General features: G+C 38.2%; 1 protein-coding gene across 2 annotated transcripts in view; it reads right to left on the bottom strand.

The window, feature by feature from the left end:
• PPP3CA (protein phosphatase 3 catalytic subunit alpha) overlaps positions 1-22126 on the bottom strand; it is a 311141-nt gene that overhangs the window by 145235 nt on the left and 143780 nt on the right. For both annotated transcript variants that reach the window (XM_070392095.1, XM_070392101.1), the window contains exon 2: positions 13611-13811. In XM_070392095.1, the coding sequence (XP_070248196.1) occupies positions 13611-13811 (201 nt within the window). The remainder of the gene's footprint in view (positions 1-13610; positions 13812-22126) is intronic.

Genomic DNA, 22126 nt, shown 5'->3' with positions numbered 1-22126 from the left:
ACCTGCTCTTTGGCTATAAATTCCCACTTGTCCTTGATGTGTTCCAAAATGAGCTCAGTTCTCTAGTGAAATCTCTTCCCCATATTGCAAAAGTTTAGGAATAAAACCTGTTTTCATCTTTTTTAGCTGGTGCATGGCTCCGGGTCTCTTTTCACAGGACACGTGGTCATAAGGAAAATTAATAAACTTCGAAGACTAAGACAATGCATGTGTGCATCACTTCGTTTGACAGCCATTACTGATTATCCCTGAAGGCAGTCACAGTGCTGCATGGTGAGGCTAAGTGGTGGGGAGAAGCAGAAAAAGTGTCGCCTCATGAACTGGGTAATCTGGTGATGAGGAGAGACCTTAACACATGATCGCACAGATAACAATATTACTATTATGGTAAATATTCTGAAGAAAGGGTACATGTAACTGGGATAGTCAGGGAAGATTCCCCCGAAAAACTAGGACACTTAAGCTGAAATCTGACTATTTGAGATTATTTGGTGTGTGTACTAGTGTAGGGTTGAGGGCACAAACCTCTTATTGAAAGGGAAAGTGACATATTAAAGGAACTGTAAAAATGCCAGTGTAGACTAGTCACAGAAAATAAAGAGAAAATAGGGACACAGGTATTGAATAAGCCTGAAAAGATATATAGGGAATGGAACATGTAGGACTTTCTAAACCATCTTAGAATTTGCAATTTAATGGAGAACAACTGGACACTATTGTACGTATGTGCTGAGCACAGTACCTGTATCAGGGTAAATGCCCAATGAAAACATTAAAAATATTTGAATCATCTTAAAGTGTCAATGCATGCTATTTGCCCCATGCATAAAATAAAATCCATTTATCAGTCATTTTTGGCCCTAAGGTGGCCAGTGGGGGGGGGGGGGTTGGGGTGGGGGGAGGAGAATCACTGGAAATCCCTGTCACATTTTTGTAATTTAAATGTCAGAGAGCATTCTACTGTTGCAACATTACCTGGGAAATGTAAAATCTAGATAATGTACATTTAATTGGTACTTTCCATGAACTGTTACTTAAAAAGTCAATCAGCCAAATTTGGAATGAAAATGTTATTTACGTCAGAATGGTTCTCAGCTATCAAATATGAAGAACTATTACTTGACATGGGACCCTCCCAATTTGGCTATTTACTTTTAATTTTAAAAGGTATCTTAATAGTTTATGTTTCACAGTTGTTGTTTTTCATTCTTCTTTAAGGGGTGTACCAACGGTATGAAAAATGTCCTCCCAAAAACCCAAATTTATTTTTCTTTAATGAAAATAGAAATTTATTTGCAATTTAGAAAGCATTATTAGAGAGCTTCAGGAAGAGAATCCGTCTGCTCCCTCTGGGTATTTACTTACATCCACAAGAGGGTAAATACAATGTCCACTGTATTATCCAAATTCATAGAGTTAAAAGCTCTCTATGGTCCTAGTCACCAAAAAATAGAATAGAACTAACAGTTGGAATACTAGCTACATAGCACAAAGACAAAAGCAGTGGTTCTCAACCTTCCTAATGCTGCGACCCTTTAATACAGTTCCTCATGTTGTGGTGACCCCCAACCATAAAATTATTTTCGTTGCTACTTCATAACTGTAATTTTGCTACTGTTATGAATCGTAATGTAAATATCTGATATGCAGGATGTATTTTCATTGTTGGCGACCCACAGGTTAAGAACCGCTGGATTAAAGCAATGATAATAAAGCAGCTACTAATTTATTGAGCACTTACTTTAAATGCTGTGGTTGCAGCATTTCACTTAATCTGAGCAACAGACAGGAGACTAACACCCACCTCTTCAAAGATGAGGAAGCTGAGGTTTACAAATGTGAGAGAACTTGCCCAGTGGTAAACAGCTAGGAAATTGCAGATCCTGCAGGCTAATGGAGAGAGCCATGATTTTAACCCTGATATCATATGTACCTCATACGGTGAAAATAAAGTTACTGTCAAACTGTCATTAAGAGATATACCTCAGGTGACCTGCATAGCAGGAATTAAATCACACTTTCTCATGCATTTTTAACATTTCCTCAATTCCGATTCTCAAGTAGAATGGATATTTTATATCAATAATGCAGACAATATACTTTTTAATTTTAACTTAGCTTTGATATATATATATATTTAATAAGTATTACCAGTTTATCTCTTGAAGAAGGCAAAGAAAGCAATAGTTAAAATTACATGAAAGTCCACCTTTGCAGGAGCTGATCTTTAATGTTTAAAACATGAGAAAAAGAATTTCAAAAGAATAATTTCTATTTCATGTTTATGATTACCTAATAATCTCCTACTCATCACATGGCATCCAAATAGACCATCAAATGTTACCACTTAATATGTGAAATTAGAATGTTAAAGAAGATGCTGAATATCTACAAGTTTCTGTGAACTAAAATAAGTTCTCAAAATTGGAGCCTGATTTTTAAAGGCAATGCCTCTATAAAGAAAGAATCAGATTATGCTAACAAAGACCAAAGCAAACATGCATATTTGAGAAAACGGAAAGTAAAGTACAAAAGGTCCTGTGTTTGAAATGGAAACAAATGTCTTTGCAGGTCATTTCAAAAATATTCTCCTTCCTAAGCAATAAAGGATGTCAGACTGATGGCAGTGTGAAGTACAACGGAATGTATCACATGCGTGCCACCAGATGGCATCTTAAATCAGACAGCACATCCAGAGATCAGGAGTTAATAACTGCATTTCCAAAATGGAATCAAACCGTGAATTCCAAGTAGATTTTTAATATTAAAATCTCTGGCACTAATCATAATATACAAAGAGCCCAACAGTTACTTTGTTTTAAATATAACAACAAAAGAGAAAAGAAACTATAAAGAAAGGCACTATAAAGTGGTGATTTTGATACTGATTTTTAAATATCATTTAAAATGGAGCTATAAGAACGTGAATTCAAGTGTAGCTCAATATTAGCTTCAGTATAAAAAAATTGTACAGATTTTTATATAGCTGATAAGATTCTCTATAGAGAAAAGACTTTTATAAAAAATGAAGGTTGTAGCTTTTTGAGGGGTTACTACATATAGTTAGATTTTAAGGCTTCTGATGATAAAGGTTTCATAATATTAAATGGTTTCTTTACTCTCTTGACTTGTGTATGGTAGCACAGCAAACTCATAGGAATTGGTATCAATAGTAAATTGAGTTATCTAGACTGCTGCATTTTTTTTAATTTTGTAATAAAATTATATATATTAAAAATGAAAAATATATAAAAAATGGAACTAGCCCTAACCGGTTTGGCTCAGTGGATAGAGCGTCAGCCTGCAGACTGAGGGGTCCCGGGTTCGATTCCAGTCATGGGCATGTACCTTGGTTGCGGGAACATCCCCAGTGGGGAGTGTGCAGGAGGCAACTGATCGATGTTTCTCTCTCATTGATGTTTCTAACTCTCTATCCCTCTCCTCTCCTCTCTGTAAAAAATCAATAAAATATATTTTTTTAAAAATGGAACTATAAGAGAAAAAGAAAGTTCGGTCAATAAGTTTAAGTTTTCTTCATTTTTATGTACAATTTTCCTTCCCATTGAACCTAACTCTTTCACAGGCCTTTATTTATTATAAACATGATGAAGGACAGTGCAGAGCAGATATAACATTAAGAAAAAAACATTAAGAAGAAAAGCTTTCAGAAAGAATAAAGCAGGTCAAGTTTCCTTTCATCTACATATACTAGAGGCCTGGTGCATGAATTTCGTGCACTGGGGATAAGGTTCCTCAGCCCGGCCTGCACCCTCTGACAGTCTGGGTGCCCTTGGGGATGTCTGCTCCTATAGGGAGTGGGCCTAAGCTGTCAGTCGGACATCCTTAGCACTGCTGCGGAGGTGGGAGAGGCTCCTGCCACTGCTGCTGCACTCACCAGCCATGAACCCGGCTTCTGGCTGAGTGGCACTCCCCCCATGGGAGCGCACTTACCACCAGGGGGCAGCTGCTGCATTGAGCATCTGCCCTCTGGTGGTCAGTGTGCGTCATAGCGACCAGTCATTCTGGTTGTTCCACCGTAAAGGTCGCTGGGCTTTTATTATATAGACTAGAGGCTTGATGCACAAAATTCATGCATAGGGTTCACCCCTTGTAGCCCCAGCTGCCTCAGCCAGTCCTTGCAGCCTCGGCCGGCCCTCGCAGCCCCTCACTGCCTTGGCCAGCCCTCGCAGCCCCGGCCTCATCTGGATAGTTATCTGGATGGTCGTCCGGAATGTCGTCTGGACGGTCATTCTGCTGTTTGGTCTAATTAACATATTAACTCTTTATTATATAGGATGACTCTCATGAAGTTTCAGTTCAAAAGCCTTGGTGTCCAAACCTTAAATATATTAAGGAATAGAATGAAACAATGCTATATCTATAACTTGCTGATAAGTGGACCACAATGTGTAATATGATCAGAAGTTAATCACAAAACACATTATACACCAAGCTAGAGTCAAACAGTAACCATATGAGAGCCCAGCTGCAGTGGCTCAGTTGGAGCATTGTCCCTTGCACTGAAAGAAGATTTGTAACCATTTTGAAATTTACTCATGGATCATGATTTCTATACATATACAATGTCTTACATATATCACTTAGAGTTTAATCTTAGGAAAATTGGACTCTTATGAGCATTGCGCCCCCCCCCCCCCAAAAGATGGACCTAAGTCCATTCCATGGACTCTTGGGTCGCTTCATGAGGCCATGGTCACTGGATGATACTGGTGGGGAGCTGGACAAAATCGAAAGAGGGAGAGAATCTATTTGACACCAAGACAAAATCAGAGCCAGGACTGAATGCTGAATGGCCTTCTCTGAGAACATTGTATATAAATCATTTTAACAATAGCAAGAATGTGTGCTTAAAGTCATTTAATTAATATTTAAAAGAATATATTTTGTATGCCAAGATAATCATTTTAAATAGTGATAAAGCAGCTGCCTGAAAATTGAGTATAATTTTTTCCCTTACTGAGCCACCAATTAAATGACAGATTCTTCTATGAGAAACTGTTCTGATAAGTTCATGGATTTTATTTATCCAGTATCTCAAATGTCCAAAATATTCCACTTACGACAGAAATCAACAAATAGCTATATTTATGAGAAAAGAACAAAAGAAAAAGATAACTGCTATTTAAATGATTACACATCCACAAACATACATAAATACATATTGTTTTAGAGGTTTCTAGATATTTCGATTACAATACTATCATAATTTACTATGAGCAAATCAACAGTGCATTTACATTAAAATTATGTTGAAATACAGGAACAGCCATAAATCCATATCCTCAGATGTTAACATTTAATAGGAAAATAGCATGAAACAAATATATATATACATATATATATATATGTGTGTGTGTGTGTGTGTGTGTATATACATATACATATATACGTATATATGTATAGTCCAATATTGTTAATTGCCACATCGTATGAAATTTAATGAATTAACTTCTACCCCTAAGTAGAATGGGCATGGACATGGTTGAACTGCCTGGGCTTTAAACCCAGTCCTGGCACTTTCTGGAGCCTTAGACAAGATAATTTCTCTGAGCTTCAGTTTCCTCATTTGTAAAATGGAGCTGATAACAGTACTTCCTTCATAGGGGTGTGTGAAAACTAAGTCAAAAAGTACAGAGTTTACAATAGTGATCAGCAAAAAACAAGAACTGAACAAAGGTTAGCCTTACAACAAAAACAACTCATTCATTTGTCCCTCAAAAAGCTATAAAAACAAGCAACAACTATCATCTACTGTCTTCATAGTTTCATATATAAAAAGAAAGCAATCTCACTAAAATGAAAAAAGTTATTTCACTCTGGACTAGGGAAAACTTTGGCGTAGACCAGTACCAGTATTTGGGAATGTCCATTAAAGATCATAAACATTACTGGCTCACAGGAGAATAAAATCGATGGAGTCTGAAATTATTAGGGATACCTCAATGAGAAAGTAAAATATGAGATGAGATAAGATTGGAAACATGGACTTCATGTGGGCAGATAAAGAAAAATGCATCCACATTTTTCCTTTGAGGTACCTAGGAAACATGTCTTTCCTTATCTGGAAGCATTTCAGTATTGTTTGAAATATTACTTCTCTTAATACCACAGTAGTATTGATTACAATATATTTAAATTTTCTCCAAAATCACTAGAATATTATGACTGCAATGGTTAACTTTCAGACTTTAAGAATAACAGTTTTGCCCTGGCAGCTGTGGCTCAGTTGATTGCAGTGTTGTCCCAAGCAACAAAGGGTCTTTGGTTGGATTCCCAGTCAGGGTACTTGCAGGTTGCAGGTTCAATTCCCACTCTGGGTGCCTACGGAAGGCAACCAGTCAATGTTTCTCACTCACGTTGACATTTCTCTTTCTCTCTCCCTTCCTCTCTCTCTAGAATCAATGAAAAACATATCCTCGGGTAAGGATTTAAAAAAAAAAAGAATAATCATTTGGGGAATTTTTATCTTCCTATGAAAACAACTATAGGCATTACTTTACCAATGGTGCTTAGACACTTCACTGCAGTATTTGTGAAAAGTACTGTTTCATGGAAACTGAAGAGAACAGGGTACACTGTGTCTTAAAGCAAAGTATCTGTTCCTGCAATTATAATGTAATTGTTTTGACTGTCAAGTGTTTCCTCTGGGCGGTGTTATATGTTTATTGATGTTAGATCATTACTGACTTGTACATTCACACAAGTGCTGAATTACTATGGCTCAGCTACTCTTAATATAATACTGTATTCATTACCACACAATTCACTGAAAGATGCTTTTGATCCAAATCTTCCTTTTTTTCTTTTATAAATTGCCCCAGCTGTAGCTTTCTATATTCAACTCTCAGAGTACTTGTAAAACAATATACTATGAAGGTTTTCCACTGGGAAACTGTATGGATATATAAACTCTATGCCCCAATATGTAATTAAGCACTATTGTTTTGTCTTGCCTCCCTGTATTATAACAATTCATTTTTATTTAAAATACTACAGGCCCGATGCACGAAAATGTGCAAGAGTAGGCCTTCTTTTCCCTGGCTGCCAGCAGGCACCTGGGATCCGGGCTTCCCTCACAGCCCTGGCTTCGTCCAGAAGGATGGTCTAATTAGCATATTACCCTTTTATTATTATAGATAATAAATTATAATCAGTCAAAATAATTTCTTCCTTCTATTTCTTGAGAACTATTACAGCATTCTTAGTATGTTTTCTTCAGTAATAAGCAAGAACAAATTCTAGTCAAATGAACTGAAAACGCCTGATAGTTTAAGCCTTAATGCAGAGGTAGAACAGTGTGGGTAATATGGAGTAACAGCTAAGCATGAATTACACAGATGGGTGTGTGTTCCAAGCAAGGCTGTCAGCTTATTAGCAGTGAACCTCAGACCCGGTACTTTCTACCAGTGGTTCCCACAGTGTGGTCCCAGATCAAGGGCATCACCACCTGGGAAACTGTTAGCTATTCACATTCTCAGGTTCAGCTCCAAACCTACTAAGTCAATAACTCTGGAGGTGGGACTCGGCATCCTGTGGTTCATGAAGCCCTCCAGGTGATTCTGATCCGTGTTCAAGTTTGAGAAACACTGACAAACTCTGAGACACCCTTTCCTCATTTGTAAGATGGGTTTCCTAAGATCAACCTTGCAAAACCAGAGTAAACAGTTTAGGGAAAAGGACTTTGGCTCTCACACAAACACTTTTTATCGTTATAATAATAATATTAATAATAATAATTGTAATTATTATTATTAATCAAGGGCCCAAATTAAGGGAAATAAGAACATCAAAATGATGAGCTGCTTCCACAGGCTGGGACTAAAGTGTGCTGACAGCCAGCAGTGGGCCAGTTACCAAAATAGGCCGCTGGCTACAGGGCAGGCCCTGAAGATTTGGCCACTGAATTCACAAGTGGGCAAAATGCCTCAGAAGTAATATTTTATCCCCATATAAACGAAGGCCGTGTTGCTTTGATAGTGACAAACGATAGTATGAGGAGAATAAACAGTGACCTTTTAGGTCTCAAAAGACACTGGATTCTTATCCGCACTTAGCTCTCCCCAGAGTAAAGGCATGGGGAATTCTCCTAATTGACGTCAGCTGCTGTAAGGGAAGGAATGCCGTGACCTTAAACTTGGCCACTGGTCCACTCTCACATCCAGGAACAAAGCCAGAGGGTTCTCCTGGCAACTGCCTGACATGCTAAATGGCAGGCGCAGCCACTGAGGGAATCCTTCGCTGCCTGAGGGACAAATCCCCCACTGCAGGAAACAGACAAACCGGAGAGATTAGCAGTTTGCCCAGCTGATGCTGGCCTATCCCCTCAGCTCAGAGAGCAGAAAATTTCTAAATCACTGTATTCAGAATCCTCAGCTGCTGGACTGCCTTGGCCTTATAAATGAGGAAAATGTTCTCTGCTAAGTCAAAGGGAAAACAGGAAAATATGAGCACTTCAAGGAGAAGTGTAGTAAATTAGACAGCTGCGTAAACTATCTTACCATATTCCAGAAGTCTTAATAATATTGATTAATCGGACGTTTTAACTGTCATTTTTAAAAGGCCCTGTAATCAGAATCGGATCCAAGCCTCCTACCAGGCCAAAGTCATCATCTTGGTCCCCTGAACAAGCACGAGAGGTTCCTAATCAACCCCTCTCCCTCTCACTGCACACCCCACTCCACTCTTCTCATCTTACCTAGCAGGCTATTCTAGCCACACTATGTGACTATGTGGCTCCTCTGCTCAAAGACACCCCCCCACCCTTGACTCCCCAGTGCTTGTAGAACAGAGTCCCGGTGTTTATGTCCTACCTCTGGGAGACTAGTACCTGGCCCTGGCAGCCCAAACTCAGTCCCACTCCTAGCCCACCCCACACACCCCTCTGAGATCCTGAGAAGCCACAGTAAACCTCCAAGAGCACCCCTTTCCACTTTACAAAAAATACCAGTGCCTTTAATATGCTATTGTCTCTGCCCAGAATATCCTTCCCTAGTTTTTTCACAGTAAAACTTTACTGGTCACACACTATCCCATTCAAATAGCATGTAGTGTCAGGCCTGTGTTGGCTTCCCTGCCTTCCTTTTCTGAGTTCCCACGCTAGTTTGTAGGTGCCTCCATCATAGTTCTTAACAAACTATACAGTAATTCTCTCTTTATGTATCTGACCCCCAACTAGACGACCGTTCCAGTCAATGCCTATGTCTCATGTGTTTTATCACTCCCAGTCCCTACCCTTCCAAATGAGTGCTCAATCCAGATTCAGGCCAGGTAAAATCCCAGCTGTTTGACAGTTTAACTCCAAGATGGACTATAATAATCAATAGGCACTGACTGCCATAGACACCTGAACCATTTGGAAGGTAGGCAATCCCTTTCGCTTTAACTATATACAGCTGGATACCTTTAATTAGCTTGAATAAATTCAGGCCACATCCTTTAATTTAATCAATAGTTTGACGTACATATCCTTGGGCAAAGAGCTGTTTGAGTTTTCTTATTACATTCTAAGCCCTTGGAGAGCAGAAACCAGGTCTTGTTCAACTATGTATTACCCACAGCACCTGCACCAGATAAATGTTCAATAAAAGGTTGTTAAATTGAATTCCCAGAATGAGTGGTGTCTTAGTTTGGGCTGCTGTTAACCCAAAACCGCAGACTGGGTAGATTAAACTACAAACATTTCTACAGCTATGAGGCCAGACAGTCCAAGATCAAGATGCTGGCCCACTCAGTGTTAGGTGAGGGCCCTGTTTCTGGTTTGCAAATGGTCATCTTCCTGTTGTGTCCTCACTTGGAGAAGACAGAGAGGCTCTCATCTCTTCCCTTTCATATAAGGGCACTAATCACATCATGGGGTTCCACCCTCATGACCTTGTCTAACCCTACCTGCTTCCCAAAGGCCCCATCACCAAATAACATCACCCTGAAGCCTGTGGCTTCAACACAGGAGTATTGGGGGACAAAACACTCAGTCCATAGCAAGTTGCCCTACTGATATTCCACCACATCTTTTAATGTTCCATTTGTATATTTGCAAGGAAACAAAGATATTCAATTCAATTTTTAGAAAAGAGTCAAACAGGGAAAAGACATTCCTCACAACCTGCCTCCAACACAGAAGCACAAACTTCGGACATTCTAATCAGGCAAGTTAGTTTAGAGAAGAGAGCACAACGTGCCTTATCCTCCCTTGTTTCAACTGGGGACCCATAACTGATCCCCATCTCTATTCCTAAAGGGGAGGTTACTGCTAATCTAATCCCCTGCTCCAGGAGGTCGAGGTACACAGAGCTTTCTCTCCTTCTCCAAAGCAACACTTGTAAGGAGCCAGGTTGAGACGGGCAGCTCCTGGTCCTTCTGTTTTCTCCAAACTGAAGCATACTGAATTTTAAGAGAAAAATTCCTAAATGAACACAAACCTTTCACTTGATAGGAAGGGTGAGGAAGGAAGATGAGGGCAGCTTTGTACATTTAAACATTAAAGAAATGCTAAAGGAATGAAATAATGCCCAGATTTCAAATAAGAAGAACACTCATTCTAGTTTTGTTTTTGTGGGGTTTTTTTCTTAAAATGGAGGAAAAACATACTCATAACTTCTCTCTAAACATTTGAGAGTAAAACATTTTTATTAATAAGAAATGTAGGAGGGAAGGAGTAGACGGAGAGGTGGGAGGGGTGTATAATTATAAAATATTTGCTATTTGTTTCATTTGAGAGTTTATGTATCTACTACCCTTAAAGTTGAATTCCACACCAGAAGTTACTGGCCAGTTTCTACCAGTTTTAGGAATCTGACATATGCGGGTGAGAGACAATTTTAATACCACTTGCAAAGTTCCTTATGGTCAGACTTCAGGCATTTCCTTCCTATTTTGAAAGTTCTTGCTTCTTTCCTCTTAATCTTTTTCTGAAGGTTCTCATTGGTAACTATATTATTTCCCCTCTTCTCTCCTTCCCTCTATTTCATCATCTTCCTTTTCTAAATTGTTTAAGTTCTCCATCTTCCTAAGCGTAGAATTCTGAACTAAATCAAAAATACTCTATCCTGAAGATTTTTAAATGTCAACTATGTCTTTTATTGCATAGCCTAGCGTCAATAATTAAATGTAACATTACTGATTCTTATCCAAACAACAAATATTCTATGTTTAAAAAGAAATATACACTGCTGGTTCAGCTGTAAAGATAAAATAAAACCTCAGAACACATTCCTACATCATAAAATTGTATCGATAAATTAAAAAGTATCTTGAAACACAGAGAGATTGTAATTTTCTCTGACCAATGCACCCTGCTTCTACTGCACAATCCTCCATGTTTCAGCTTTTACTCAGAAATTCATGGTTGGTATATGAAGCTATGAATTTAATTTCCTGTTGAATTCTATGCAAAAGATTTCCCCCCCTTTTTATCCAAGTGTTAAAATATATTCTCTTTTTCTCCACTCCCTCTGCCACTTTTATTCCACATCCTGGTACTCCCAGAAAAGAGGGAAAGAGACCCCTTCCATAGACTCCTCAGGAGGCTCCCGGGGATCCTGCCTTCATTGTGAAAGGCAAGCACTCCTCTGGAGAAAGGTGCTTCCTGCCTGGGTTCCATTGGATTAGTGCTACAGATTCCGTGATGTCTCCACAGCTACTTTTGTCACTATCTAAAAAAAACTGTGTTTTTTTCCTCCCTCCAGGGAAAGTAACACATAATTGAGTCCTGATTTCCAAAGTCTCTCAAAATTTGCCAAGCTCTCCCCTGGGATCTCACTAGAAAGAACCAGGTGTGATCTTTACTGAATAGGAGGGCAATTAGTCTACGGACTTCAGAAAGGCTCTGGGATAAAGCATCATAACTCTGACTGTTCCAGAATCCTCCCTATATGTTCCTTCATGACAAAGCCTCACCCAACAGAAGAGCCGACGGCATCCCAGAAAATACACTTCCCTAAATATCTATTTTACATGTGTCTTTTTAGCTATAATGATCACCTCCATTAACACCCAATGGAATCATAAGTGAATTTTACATGAATTCTTTATTAAAAATCACACATTATCATGTGAAGTGGAGGAAAAAAAAACCTCATAATGAAATATCAAGCCATTCACTCTTACCCAAAACAAATAAGCTTAGTGATAAAGTTGTCATGTAAAGCTTATATATTACCCTTAATTTATAAGGGGAATGTATAGTCAGTTTTTAAAGTAATTTTTTTGCTAGCAGATTCCAAACTAATATTTAGTTACTAAAAAAATTTGTATGTTAGTACCTAAAAAAGTATAGCATGTTCACATTTGTTTTGTCTTCATAATTTAACAGTGTCAATGAGTTGGAGATAACAGTGCATAACTCCATTTTAACACATGGAAAGGGGTTCATAATGATAGCGGCTGGTCCAACACGAAGTTAACACAACCGGAGTTGATTTCTCCTGCTGCCTAGCACCAAACACATTTATTATTTTCCTGGATTATAAACAAGAAAAATAGCATTTGCCAACAACAAGAAAAGTAAACATTGTCCATTTCTTTGGAATAGAAATCATTAGGGACATTTTGACAAAGGAAAGTCTAGTCTGGTATTCAATAGAGTTTATCTTTCTCTTAACTGTCACATTCGATTGTGTAACTTGAGGCCAATAATACAAGTGATGATGATCTGGAAGAAAGAAGCGATCAGCAGTGTAAATGAAATATGTTTAAATGTCCCCTTTATTTTTAAAGGACAATTTTTTGTCTCTAAATAAGTGTCCCTTCCCCAGAATGATGACAATTAAGAAAAAGAACTGTTTCATAGCTTCTCTAAAAATGAAAACTTGCAAGTTTACTAATTCAACGAAGGGTAGATCAAAAGCTCTAATATTTTATCCTCTATATCCATACAAACATTTTATGACAAGATTTAATTATTGTGGTCTAAGAGAAGTTACATTCAGGCAAAATATGTTTCTGCCCTTTAGAGGGAACAGAACAAAAACACTCACAAATGAAAGACCCATTTTCTAGGCACACAATGCTATAGAAAGGAGAGGCATTTGGCCTTCTGTCTCAACTTCAGGGGTTCTCTAACTCTAACGTGCATCAGAGTCGCCCAGAGGACTTGATAGAACACATGGCTGGGCCTCACCCAGGAGAATCTCACTCAGGGGTTCTGAGGTGGGGCCTGAGAGTTTACATTTTAACAAGTTTCCAGGTGGTGGTGGTGGTGGTGGTGGTGGTGATGATGATGATGATGTGAGTCTCGGGATGACACTTTGAGAGCCACTGCTTTAACTCAGTCTCTTACTCAACCACTGTGGAAGCCTCAATACGATATGTCTAATCATTCTAGATGAATATCTTGTGTGCTGTGTGTCAGTTAGCTTTACTGACAAATAATACCATTTCTTAATTAAAGTATTACTTTGGAATATCTTCATCACCTCTAAGTTGCACACCATTTTTTAAAGCATCACGAAATTATAGATATTTAATACATTAAAATATTTTTATATATGTATCATATCTTTAGTTCTTAGATAACTATGCTATTTGAAGACTTGATGTTAAAAACAACAAAGTATGGATGCAAGTGGGCAGTCTCCACCCTCAGGTCTTACCTGTGACTGGTGCATCGATATCCAGCAAATTTTTTTCCTGTCGAAGAATGGAAGCCCCCTCTGTTATTATTCTCAATGCAACACTCTCTTCCAGCCGGCCCTCCTTCATGAGATGTGCCTTTAAGATATCCACACGAGGTTTCCCATCGTTATCAAACACTTCCTTTGCTGTAAGCCGGTGACTTGGAGGAAATGGGACAGCTGAAAGAGAAAAAGTCAGAATCCTACATTAGCCAAAACTCAACAACAAAAGATTCAGGAATAACCACCAGATATCTATCCTAATCACTAACCACCTATTAGAGTATTTTAAAAGTTCCCACATTAAAATGATCAAGGGCTCTCAAAAATTAAAGACTTCCTTTGATTCCAGATGTAATATGATTGCTTGAAAGGAAGTTGGCAGTTATTTCTTGCATCTTGAAGATGCTGATTGACTTAATAAGAAAACAGGATATGTGCTTCTATTAGGCAAAAATCAATTCAGCAAAAGAAAATCTTTCCTATAGATCCAACCATAACCAACTTGAGCAAAGACATTTCTCCACTAGAAAGCAGACTCCTTCACTGAGACTGGAGAAATGGGAAAAGCTCTGGAGACTAGATCGCCCCTTCACCTGGAGTCACATCGCTGAGTAAATGTATAGACTCACTGTTTAAGGGGAGAACAGGAATCTGAGAGCAAAAAGGCAAAAATGAACAGCACCAGCATTTGTGTGTGTATGTACTGAAGGAACATCATGAACAGTAAGAGGACAGTATGATGTCAGGAAGGAGACACAGGTATTTAGGAATATGGTACAATGGCAACCCTCTTACTGTGCAGACCTACACCCAGCCATTCCATCTTCCACACCCCCAGGCCTTCTTAACAGTAAGAAGCTCTCCTACAGCTACTGTCATTCTTCACATCGGTGAATACATCTATTTCTCCACTCATTCAGCTGGAGGATGTTCGGTAAACAACCACAATGAACCATGACAGGACTCCCAGGTCCATGGGCAGAGGTGGTATCATGAATATTATATTTCTCTAAATGGTCAATACGCTCCTTCAGGAAGGGAAATTCATTATTTCTCTATTTCACATGAGGGTTCATTTTTGGACTATTCAAATCTATTAGAAATATCTGAAAGGTGCCTAAACACAGCTTCATCTAATTTTCATCTGCCATATGCATTATGCCATATGCATAAGAACATCCCCTTATGACGGTTCTTCTCTGCAAAGGTACACCTGATATTAAGGAATAAACCTAGCCCTCGAAGAAGCAAGAATGATGGCAGACCTAGGCCAAGAAATTCTGTGCACTCTAATAGCACAGATTAGTTACGCAAGAGAAATTAGAACCACTTAAGTGAGAAGAAAAATCAGGAAATGAACCTGTACTAATGGAAGCAAGTTTGATTTTCCTAACAATCCAAGCATATCTACTTAACCTGCTGCCCAAAACGAAGTGGCAGTGGCACACTCCATGGAACAGTGTGTGGCTTTTGTGGTCAGACAGACCTGAGTGCAAGCCCTGGCTCTGCTCCCTCACCAGCTGTATGACCCTGGGCAAGTTAAACATCTTCCTATGGCTTCTGTTACCTCTCCTGTAAAGTGGGGATTATATCTACCTGACGATTGTTATTGTAACTAAAGCAAATAGTAATAGTAGCCAATATTTATAGAGTGTTTATTTTATGCCAGACAATGTTGGGGTAATAAAGTCAGAACAGTAAAGCTGTAAGATGAGTAAGACCTATGTACATGTGTTTATATGTAAAGTTATTGAGTCCCCATAACATTACCGTAGGAGAGAAACTTGATGCTCAAAAATAGGAACCTCCTTGTCCAAGATAAGCACCTAGAGATGTATACATAGACCCACTGAGTATAATCTCTGACGGTCTGATGCCAGTATTACTGTGTTAACTACTCTGCAGTGTTTCCTAGAAAGTACTTAAAACAGTGCTGGGGAAAAAAAATAATGAGCAAGTCACATTTTAGAATTGAAATTCTAACAAATACTGAGTGGTGCTTCTTATAAAGACTACTTTATTTTCAAAAATAATTTTAATGACTGATAGAATAGCTTTATAATACAGAACATGATATAAAAGACAGAATGCATAATTCCAAAGCATATTGTGAAATTTAAAAAAATTAAGAATCAGACAAAGAGAAGAAAAAAGAGGAAATCTGGTCATTCACCTTGAGGCATTTGGAGATTTTGTTCATCCCGTTTCTTTGTCTACCTCCTTTTTCTTGCCTGATACATATCTACATATCTTTGTTAAGAAAACATGAAACCATTGCAATGGCCACAGTTTTTTAAGTCTTCATGTATGGTTTGAAATTAGAAAATACCTGGGGACTCCTCAAAGTTTCCCAGATATAGGATAGGGGTGGAAAGGGGAAAACTTCAGAAGGACACATAGGGTAAAGACAAGAGCTGATTTATTTTTTATTTTTTTAGCGACTTACCAAGATATGAGTTGGACACTGTGGAGGTTTAGGTGACTCTGCAAAACTGTCAGGAAGAATTGTAGGAGAACCAGAGGGAAGGAGGCTGATTTACTGACAGGCATATAAAAGCAGTGGATGTTTGCCAGGCACTCACTGGCCTTGCTGAACTAAGGAGACCGAAGGATTAAACCTGAAATAGCCCAAGCATTTAAGAAGGTGAGAGGCCAAAGGAGAGCACCCCAGGGAGGCATCACCTTCATGAAGTAGACTTTCTCCAAGTCCCTAGACTCTCTCCAAGGCTAAGATCGCTGCAATAACAGATGCTCCACTCTGCACAGCAGATCTCCTACCTCCCATAGTTGCTTATCCTGAGGTAACTGGCTAAGGCAAAACCGCCTGCTCTGAGATACCGGAGCCGGTTCCAAGTAAACAGGAGCACGAAGGGAGAGAAAAGACCAATCAGAAGCTCTGTTCCCAAATGGATGGTAAGGGCACTGATGAGATGGGCGCTTTACCAGTGAACCAGATGCAAGGCCTGCAGGGAACCAAGATGGGCAGCAAGGATGCCAAAGATCAAATGCAGAGATGCTGTCAGTGGAGAGAAGTTTTCTGGCACAGAAATCAGAGTGGGCTAATATTTGTGTGTTTGTGCACCCTTTGATTTCATAAAGAAAATACCAGTCTTACAAAGGTCACATTTATTTGCTTTCCCTGTTCACCTGGACTCCTACATGCTGACCAGTGCCAAATATTGAGCAAAAGCTACTTAGACTGAAGAAACCAATGTGCTTAGTAAACACTTCTTTCATTAACTTGTAGAAGTGGCTATGCTTGATACAATAAAATCGGATTCCCCTTCCCTCCTTTGCTCTATTAGCAGCTGCTTTCATTGCTACATGAGCAGGCCAGGACTCAAAGAATTAAGTTTGTGTGTGCTAGTAAAAATTCAGAAATAAATTGTTGGTATTTGGGCTGAAGCTTTCCAAAAACGATTTTCTGATAATTACCTATTAAGTATAGGATATGGTGTTATAATAGACTTCTTAGCAGCATTCTAAAAACAGAAACCCTCTCAGCTTTCTCCACTTCACGATTCCCACTCAGGTGTTCCCCCCTCCCCTCAAATACAACAGCAAAGTAGCTAAAATTTGGGACCTATAAGTCCTTGACTGACTCCTAACACAAACCATCACAGAAGCCTTTAAAAGGCAAACAATATACTTGACTAGGACTGAGTTCCCATGTCAATGATTATGGAAATCTGGCAGAGTCTGATTCCCAATGAACTGGATAAGATACCGCTTCTTTTCTATTTATCGTTGCCACCAGAATTCTTCTACCTGATATAGAAACAGGTTACCGGTCTGGGAACCAAAACCATGTGCATCCAATATTGGCATCGATATAACAATGACTGAAGTTGTTGGCAATTATTCATTCACCAGGAGAACAGCACATTTCAGGTCAGAAAGCCACATAGCCATGGCCTGAGTATTCCCAGCCCTGGGATATGGCTGACTATGGGGACCATACCTTAAGGGAGAGTCAGGGGTCTCCTCCTACAACTTGGGCTTGGTCAGTTCTAGACAACCACAGTGTGCCTCCGTAGCCATTCTGAGCCACGTTAGCCACTACTGAAGGGATTCCTATTATTTGGTAGGAAATATTCAAGAGTCATTGTCAACGGTGATGCCTTCACTGGGAGGAAAAGCAGGAAACCTGCTGCCTGACCTCTCCCCAGAAAGGCTGTCATAAATGCTGACAAGAGAGAATCACATCACTTCAGAGAACATTTAGCTGAGTGATTTTTTTCAAATCTTTGTTTTGCTTTCAAATGATGTTGTTTTTTTCTCTCAAATAAAATGACATCTGAAAACTCAAGTATACCCAAAGGGAAAAAGAACCAAAAGCAGCTTGCTTGCCTCCCTTCTCCTTTAGGATGGCTCACAAAATCTTGGGGCTTTTTGTGACAAAATTAGAAAACTCCCAATTTAGACTGACCCCTGACCTCTCTCATATTAAAGAGGAAATTGAAGCCCAGAGAGAGGATAAGTGAACTGGTCAGGGTCAAAAGCTTCGTCAGGGCAACACCATCACTCATCTTTCGGTCTCCTGGTTTGTATTCCAGCACTTTCCCTTCTAGATCTGCTCTGGCCAATACGGAATTGACTAGACAGGTATGGCTGTTCAACACGTGGGAAATGGCTTGTCCACACTGAGATGCACTTCAAGTCTACAATAGGCACGAAATTTACAACACCTCAGACCAGGAAAAAATGTAAAATGTCTCATTAAATATTTAGTATTGATTACACACTGAGATAATAAGATTTGGAAGATATTGGGCTAAAGAAAATGTATTACTACAACTAACTCCAGCTATTCCTCTTTACTTTTTTAATAGAGCCACTGGAACTTTTAAATTTGCATAAATGGCTTGTATTAGATTACTGTTGGCCAGGTGCATCCTTCTCAACAAGTAAATGAGAACAGAGTGAATGGAAATTGTATTCTATAATCTTTCTTCTTTTCCAGCTTTGGTTCCTGTAAAACTTCCAACAATCTCAAAACTGGCTGCAGAGTGGAACTGCCTTTAAAAACGAATGATGCCCAGGCCCATCTCCTGGAAACCCTGATTTGACTTGGCTGGGGTGGGGCCAGGGCAGGGGCATGTTTTTAAAGAAATCCAGGTATAATAATGTAAAGTCCAGAATGAGATCCGCCGACCTCTACCATAAGTAAAGGCCTTTTAAAACCAGGTAGTTCCAGATGTATCACAGAATTGTATACCTGAAACCTATATAAAATTTTATTAACCAATGTCACCCCAATAAATTCAATAAAAAATAGAAAAAAACACCAGGTGGTTTAACACCCCCCATCCCCCGAAACATGGTCCATGTCAATCAACCACAGCAGATGTAATGTCTTTGCAAGTCCAGACATGTCTATTTCATCCCTCCCTGTAATCTGAACGTGTGCAGGAACCACTCTTGTCCCATATATCATGTGGCTACTGTCTGCACAAGGGCTGTCTAAGATCTTAGGTCAGCACATGTTAAGAGAACAGCTTAAGGATATCACATGTCAGAGGCAACTTAAAACAAATTCTGGCCTGATGTCCAAATTGACACTCCTGCTATTCCCTCCTGGACATTTGTGTATGTCTCAAACTATGATTCTAATCAAACCATGTTGTTTAAATCAATCAATAATCAAGCACCTATTAGGCACTTATTCACTACTAGCCTTGTGAGAAGTGAATGGCAGAGGACAAACATAAGCAGACCAGACTCTGAAGAGCTTACTGTGTGTGCTTGAAATGGCTGGAAATGTGTTAAACTGCAAAACCAAAGAACAAAATTTAAAGAAAATAAGAGATAATGTAAGCACTAAGAAAAAAAAAAAGTCTTTATCTACCTTAACCAGGTAACTGTCATGCATCTTAAGTGGAAACCATCCCCATTTCTTCCATATGCGCCAGAATATTTACGAATTTAAGTTACCATAAATTTTCTTTACTAACCCAGAGATGTCACTAACAAGTCTGATTTAAAAATTGGGCGACCCTGCCCTAACCAGTTTGGCTCAGTGGATAGAGCGTCGGCCTGAGGACTGAAAGGTCCCAGGTTCGATTCCGGTCAAGGGTTGTGGGCACATCCCCAGTAGGGAGTGTGCAGGAGGCAGCTGATCGATGTTTCTCTCTGATCAATGTTTCTAACTATCTATCCCTCTCCCTTCCTCTCTGTAAAAAATCAATAAAATATATTTTAAAAAAATAAAAATAAAATAAAATTGGGCGACCAGAGTTGATATGCGAGGTTTGTGGCTATCGACATGAGTGGCATGTGGGGGAGGTCTTGCGTCTATAGACGCTTATGGAGTACAAAGGGTTAAGGTTATGCCTAGGCTCCTAGAAACTCTTAGATGCAGTTGCATATTTCTTTTGTCTAAAACATAGAATAAATATCTAATTTTTCAGATGGATCCAAAAGATGAGGTTCTGCCTTTAAGGTAAGTAATAAAAAATAAAACATGCTAACTATAAGATACAATATTCCAGCTAAAATACACATAAGTAGCTCCATTATCAGTGATTAAAATACATGAAGTCTGATGCTATTTCTGAATGAAGAGCAAAGGGATCCGCAAAAGGAAACACTAGTGACTTTTCACTAAATTTTATTTGGATTCAAATATTAAGCAAGCAAGTAGGTTTGACTTATATTTTTAGGGGATTGAAAAAAATTCTATCAGTATGGAGATACATGTTCATCCATTCACATAATGTTTATATGCAAAGATATACAAATTATGTTGTGAAGGAGAGAGTTTAAAACTTCACCTCAGCTAGCCTCCAAGAAAAACTGTAGAAACTTATTAGGATCCTACTTATGCTATTCCTATAGATACTTGTCACTTGTTTATTTGAAAGTCTCTGACTTTCATTATAGATATTAATGCCTGTTAAATTAAAATATCCTTGCCCATCTCAAGTGTGGCTGAATATTGATCTTGCAAACAAAAACATCTGGTCCCGCTTAAGCTAAAAAAATTCTTCACATCAGGTGTATAAGTAAAACTCCAATTTATTAATTAACTGGTACGGGTTTGTTTTTTGTTTTTTCCTACTGCTATGATGACCTTGTCCATCCTTTGCAAAGACCTCTTTATCACCCCCCTCTGAATAGTACCATGCAAATCCTGAGCCTTAAAATGTGTTCATTATTAGACACAGTATATGTACTGATCATTTTCCTAACAAATAATACCTCATTTGGTTGTCCTGAAATTTACATGCAAATATAGCACAATGGTATTTTATGTAACTTCTCAAAGGTGTTAATAAAAAGGCACTATGGTACTCAAAGCATTTATTAAAATAGGTGATCTTTTTTGCTTTGGCTTACAGAATTTATATTATACACAGTACTTTTTTAACCTAAATCTAAAATGTGCTACAAGTAATTCTTTAATAAAGATAAAAAACTAATTTAAAAATTACTGTTCTAACTATAAGGGATTAATAAATAATTAGTGAAAAATAGTACCTCAATAGTACAACTAGAGAATTTTTTATTATCTACATTTCAAAATAATCTAAATATGCTTATTGTTCTATAGCTGCTCCTTATTCTTTGCATATACAGCTTTTCTCATTCTCTGGCCATTATGCAATGAGTCTAACTCAAGGACACGGGAAAGGGTGACAGTCCACACCCGCTCCACAGTAGTCTTGGGTAGTTCTATCAAAAACCTCCTTTTAAATTTTGATTCTTTGGTTAGTTCATTTAATTACTAGAAAAATTGAAAATGGGTTACATAATAAATTATGTAATAATGATTCAACATGAAAGACTGAGAAAAGTTTTAAGTGTTTCAAAATATTTCAGCATTACTAAGAACCTCATATAAAAGCTGATTTTTTGTTGTTAAAATATAAAAGTTATATGCACGAGTCCAGTGATTAACATAGGGGCCATGCCAGTTAAATTATTTTATACATGTACATGTACATGACAAAAACAAAATTATATGCACTGGCTTTGATATGTGATATATGATTGATATATGATATATATGATATATGGTATATGATATAAATATGTGATATATGGTATGTATGATATAGATTAGGCTAAGAATTTTAGTTAAATATTAAATGTTTTAATTTAAGTTAAACTAAATACTTTAAAAATTTTAAATATATAACTGAAAATGTGTTGTTTTATAAGGGTTTACTCTATAGTGGTTTTTAAATTTAAAAATGTATAGTCAGCCTTGACACTGGCTCAGTGGTTAGAGCATTGGCCTGAGCACTGAAGGGTTGCAAGTTTGATCCCCTCAAATATATTAGATCTCTGTACCCAATGAAGTGATTACAGCAATATTTTCAGCAAGTAGTATTTATAGCAATCTCTAGAATAGCAATCTTAAAGTAATGTATAAAATTCTACTCACTAGGATAAATTTAAACAGAGGGCATTTTATTTGTTTATTTTTTGGCCTTGAACAGTTTTTTTTTTTTTTTTTTCCTGGAGCTATGTCACAGGAACAGATTAAA

The sequence above is a fragment of the Myotis yumanensis genome, unplaced genomic scaffold, assembly GCF_028538775.1.
Source record: "Myotis yumanensis isolate MYYU_CA2020_CCGP unplaced genomic scaffold, mMyoYum1.0.hap1 SCAF_1, whole genome shotgun sequence".
NCBI lineage: Eukaryota > Metazoa > Chordata > Mammalia > Chiroptera > Vespertilionidae > Myotis > Myotis yumanensis.
This window is presented reverse-complemented; position numbering and strand designations above follow the sequence as displayed.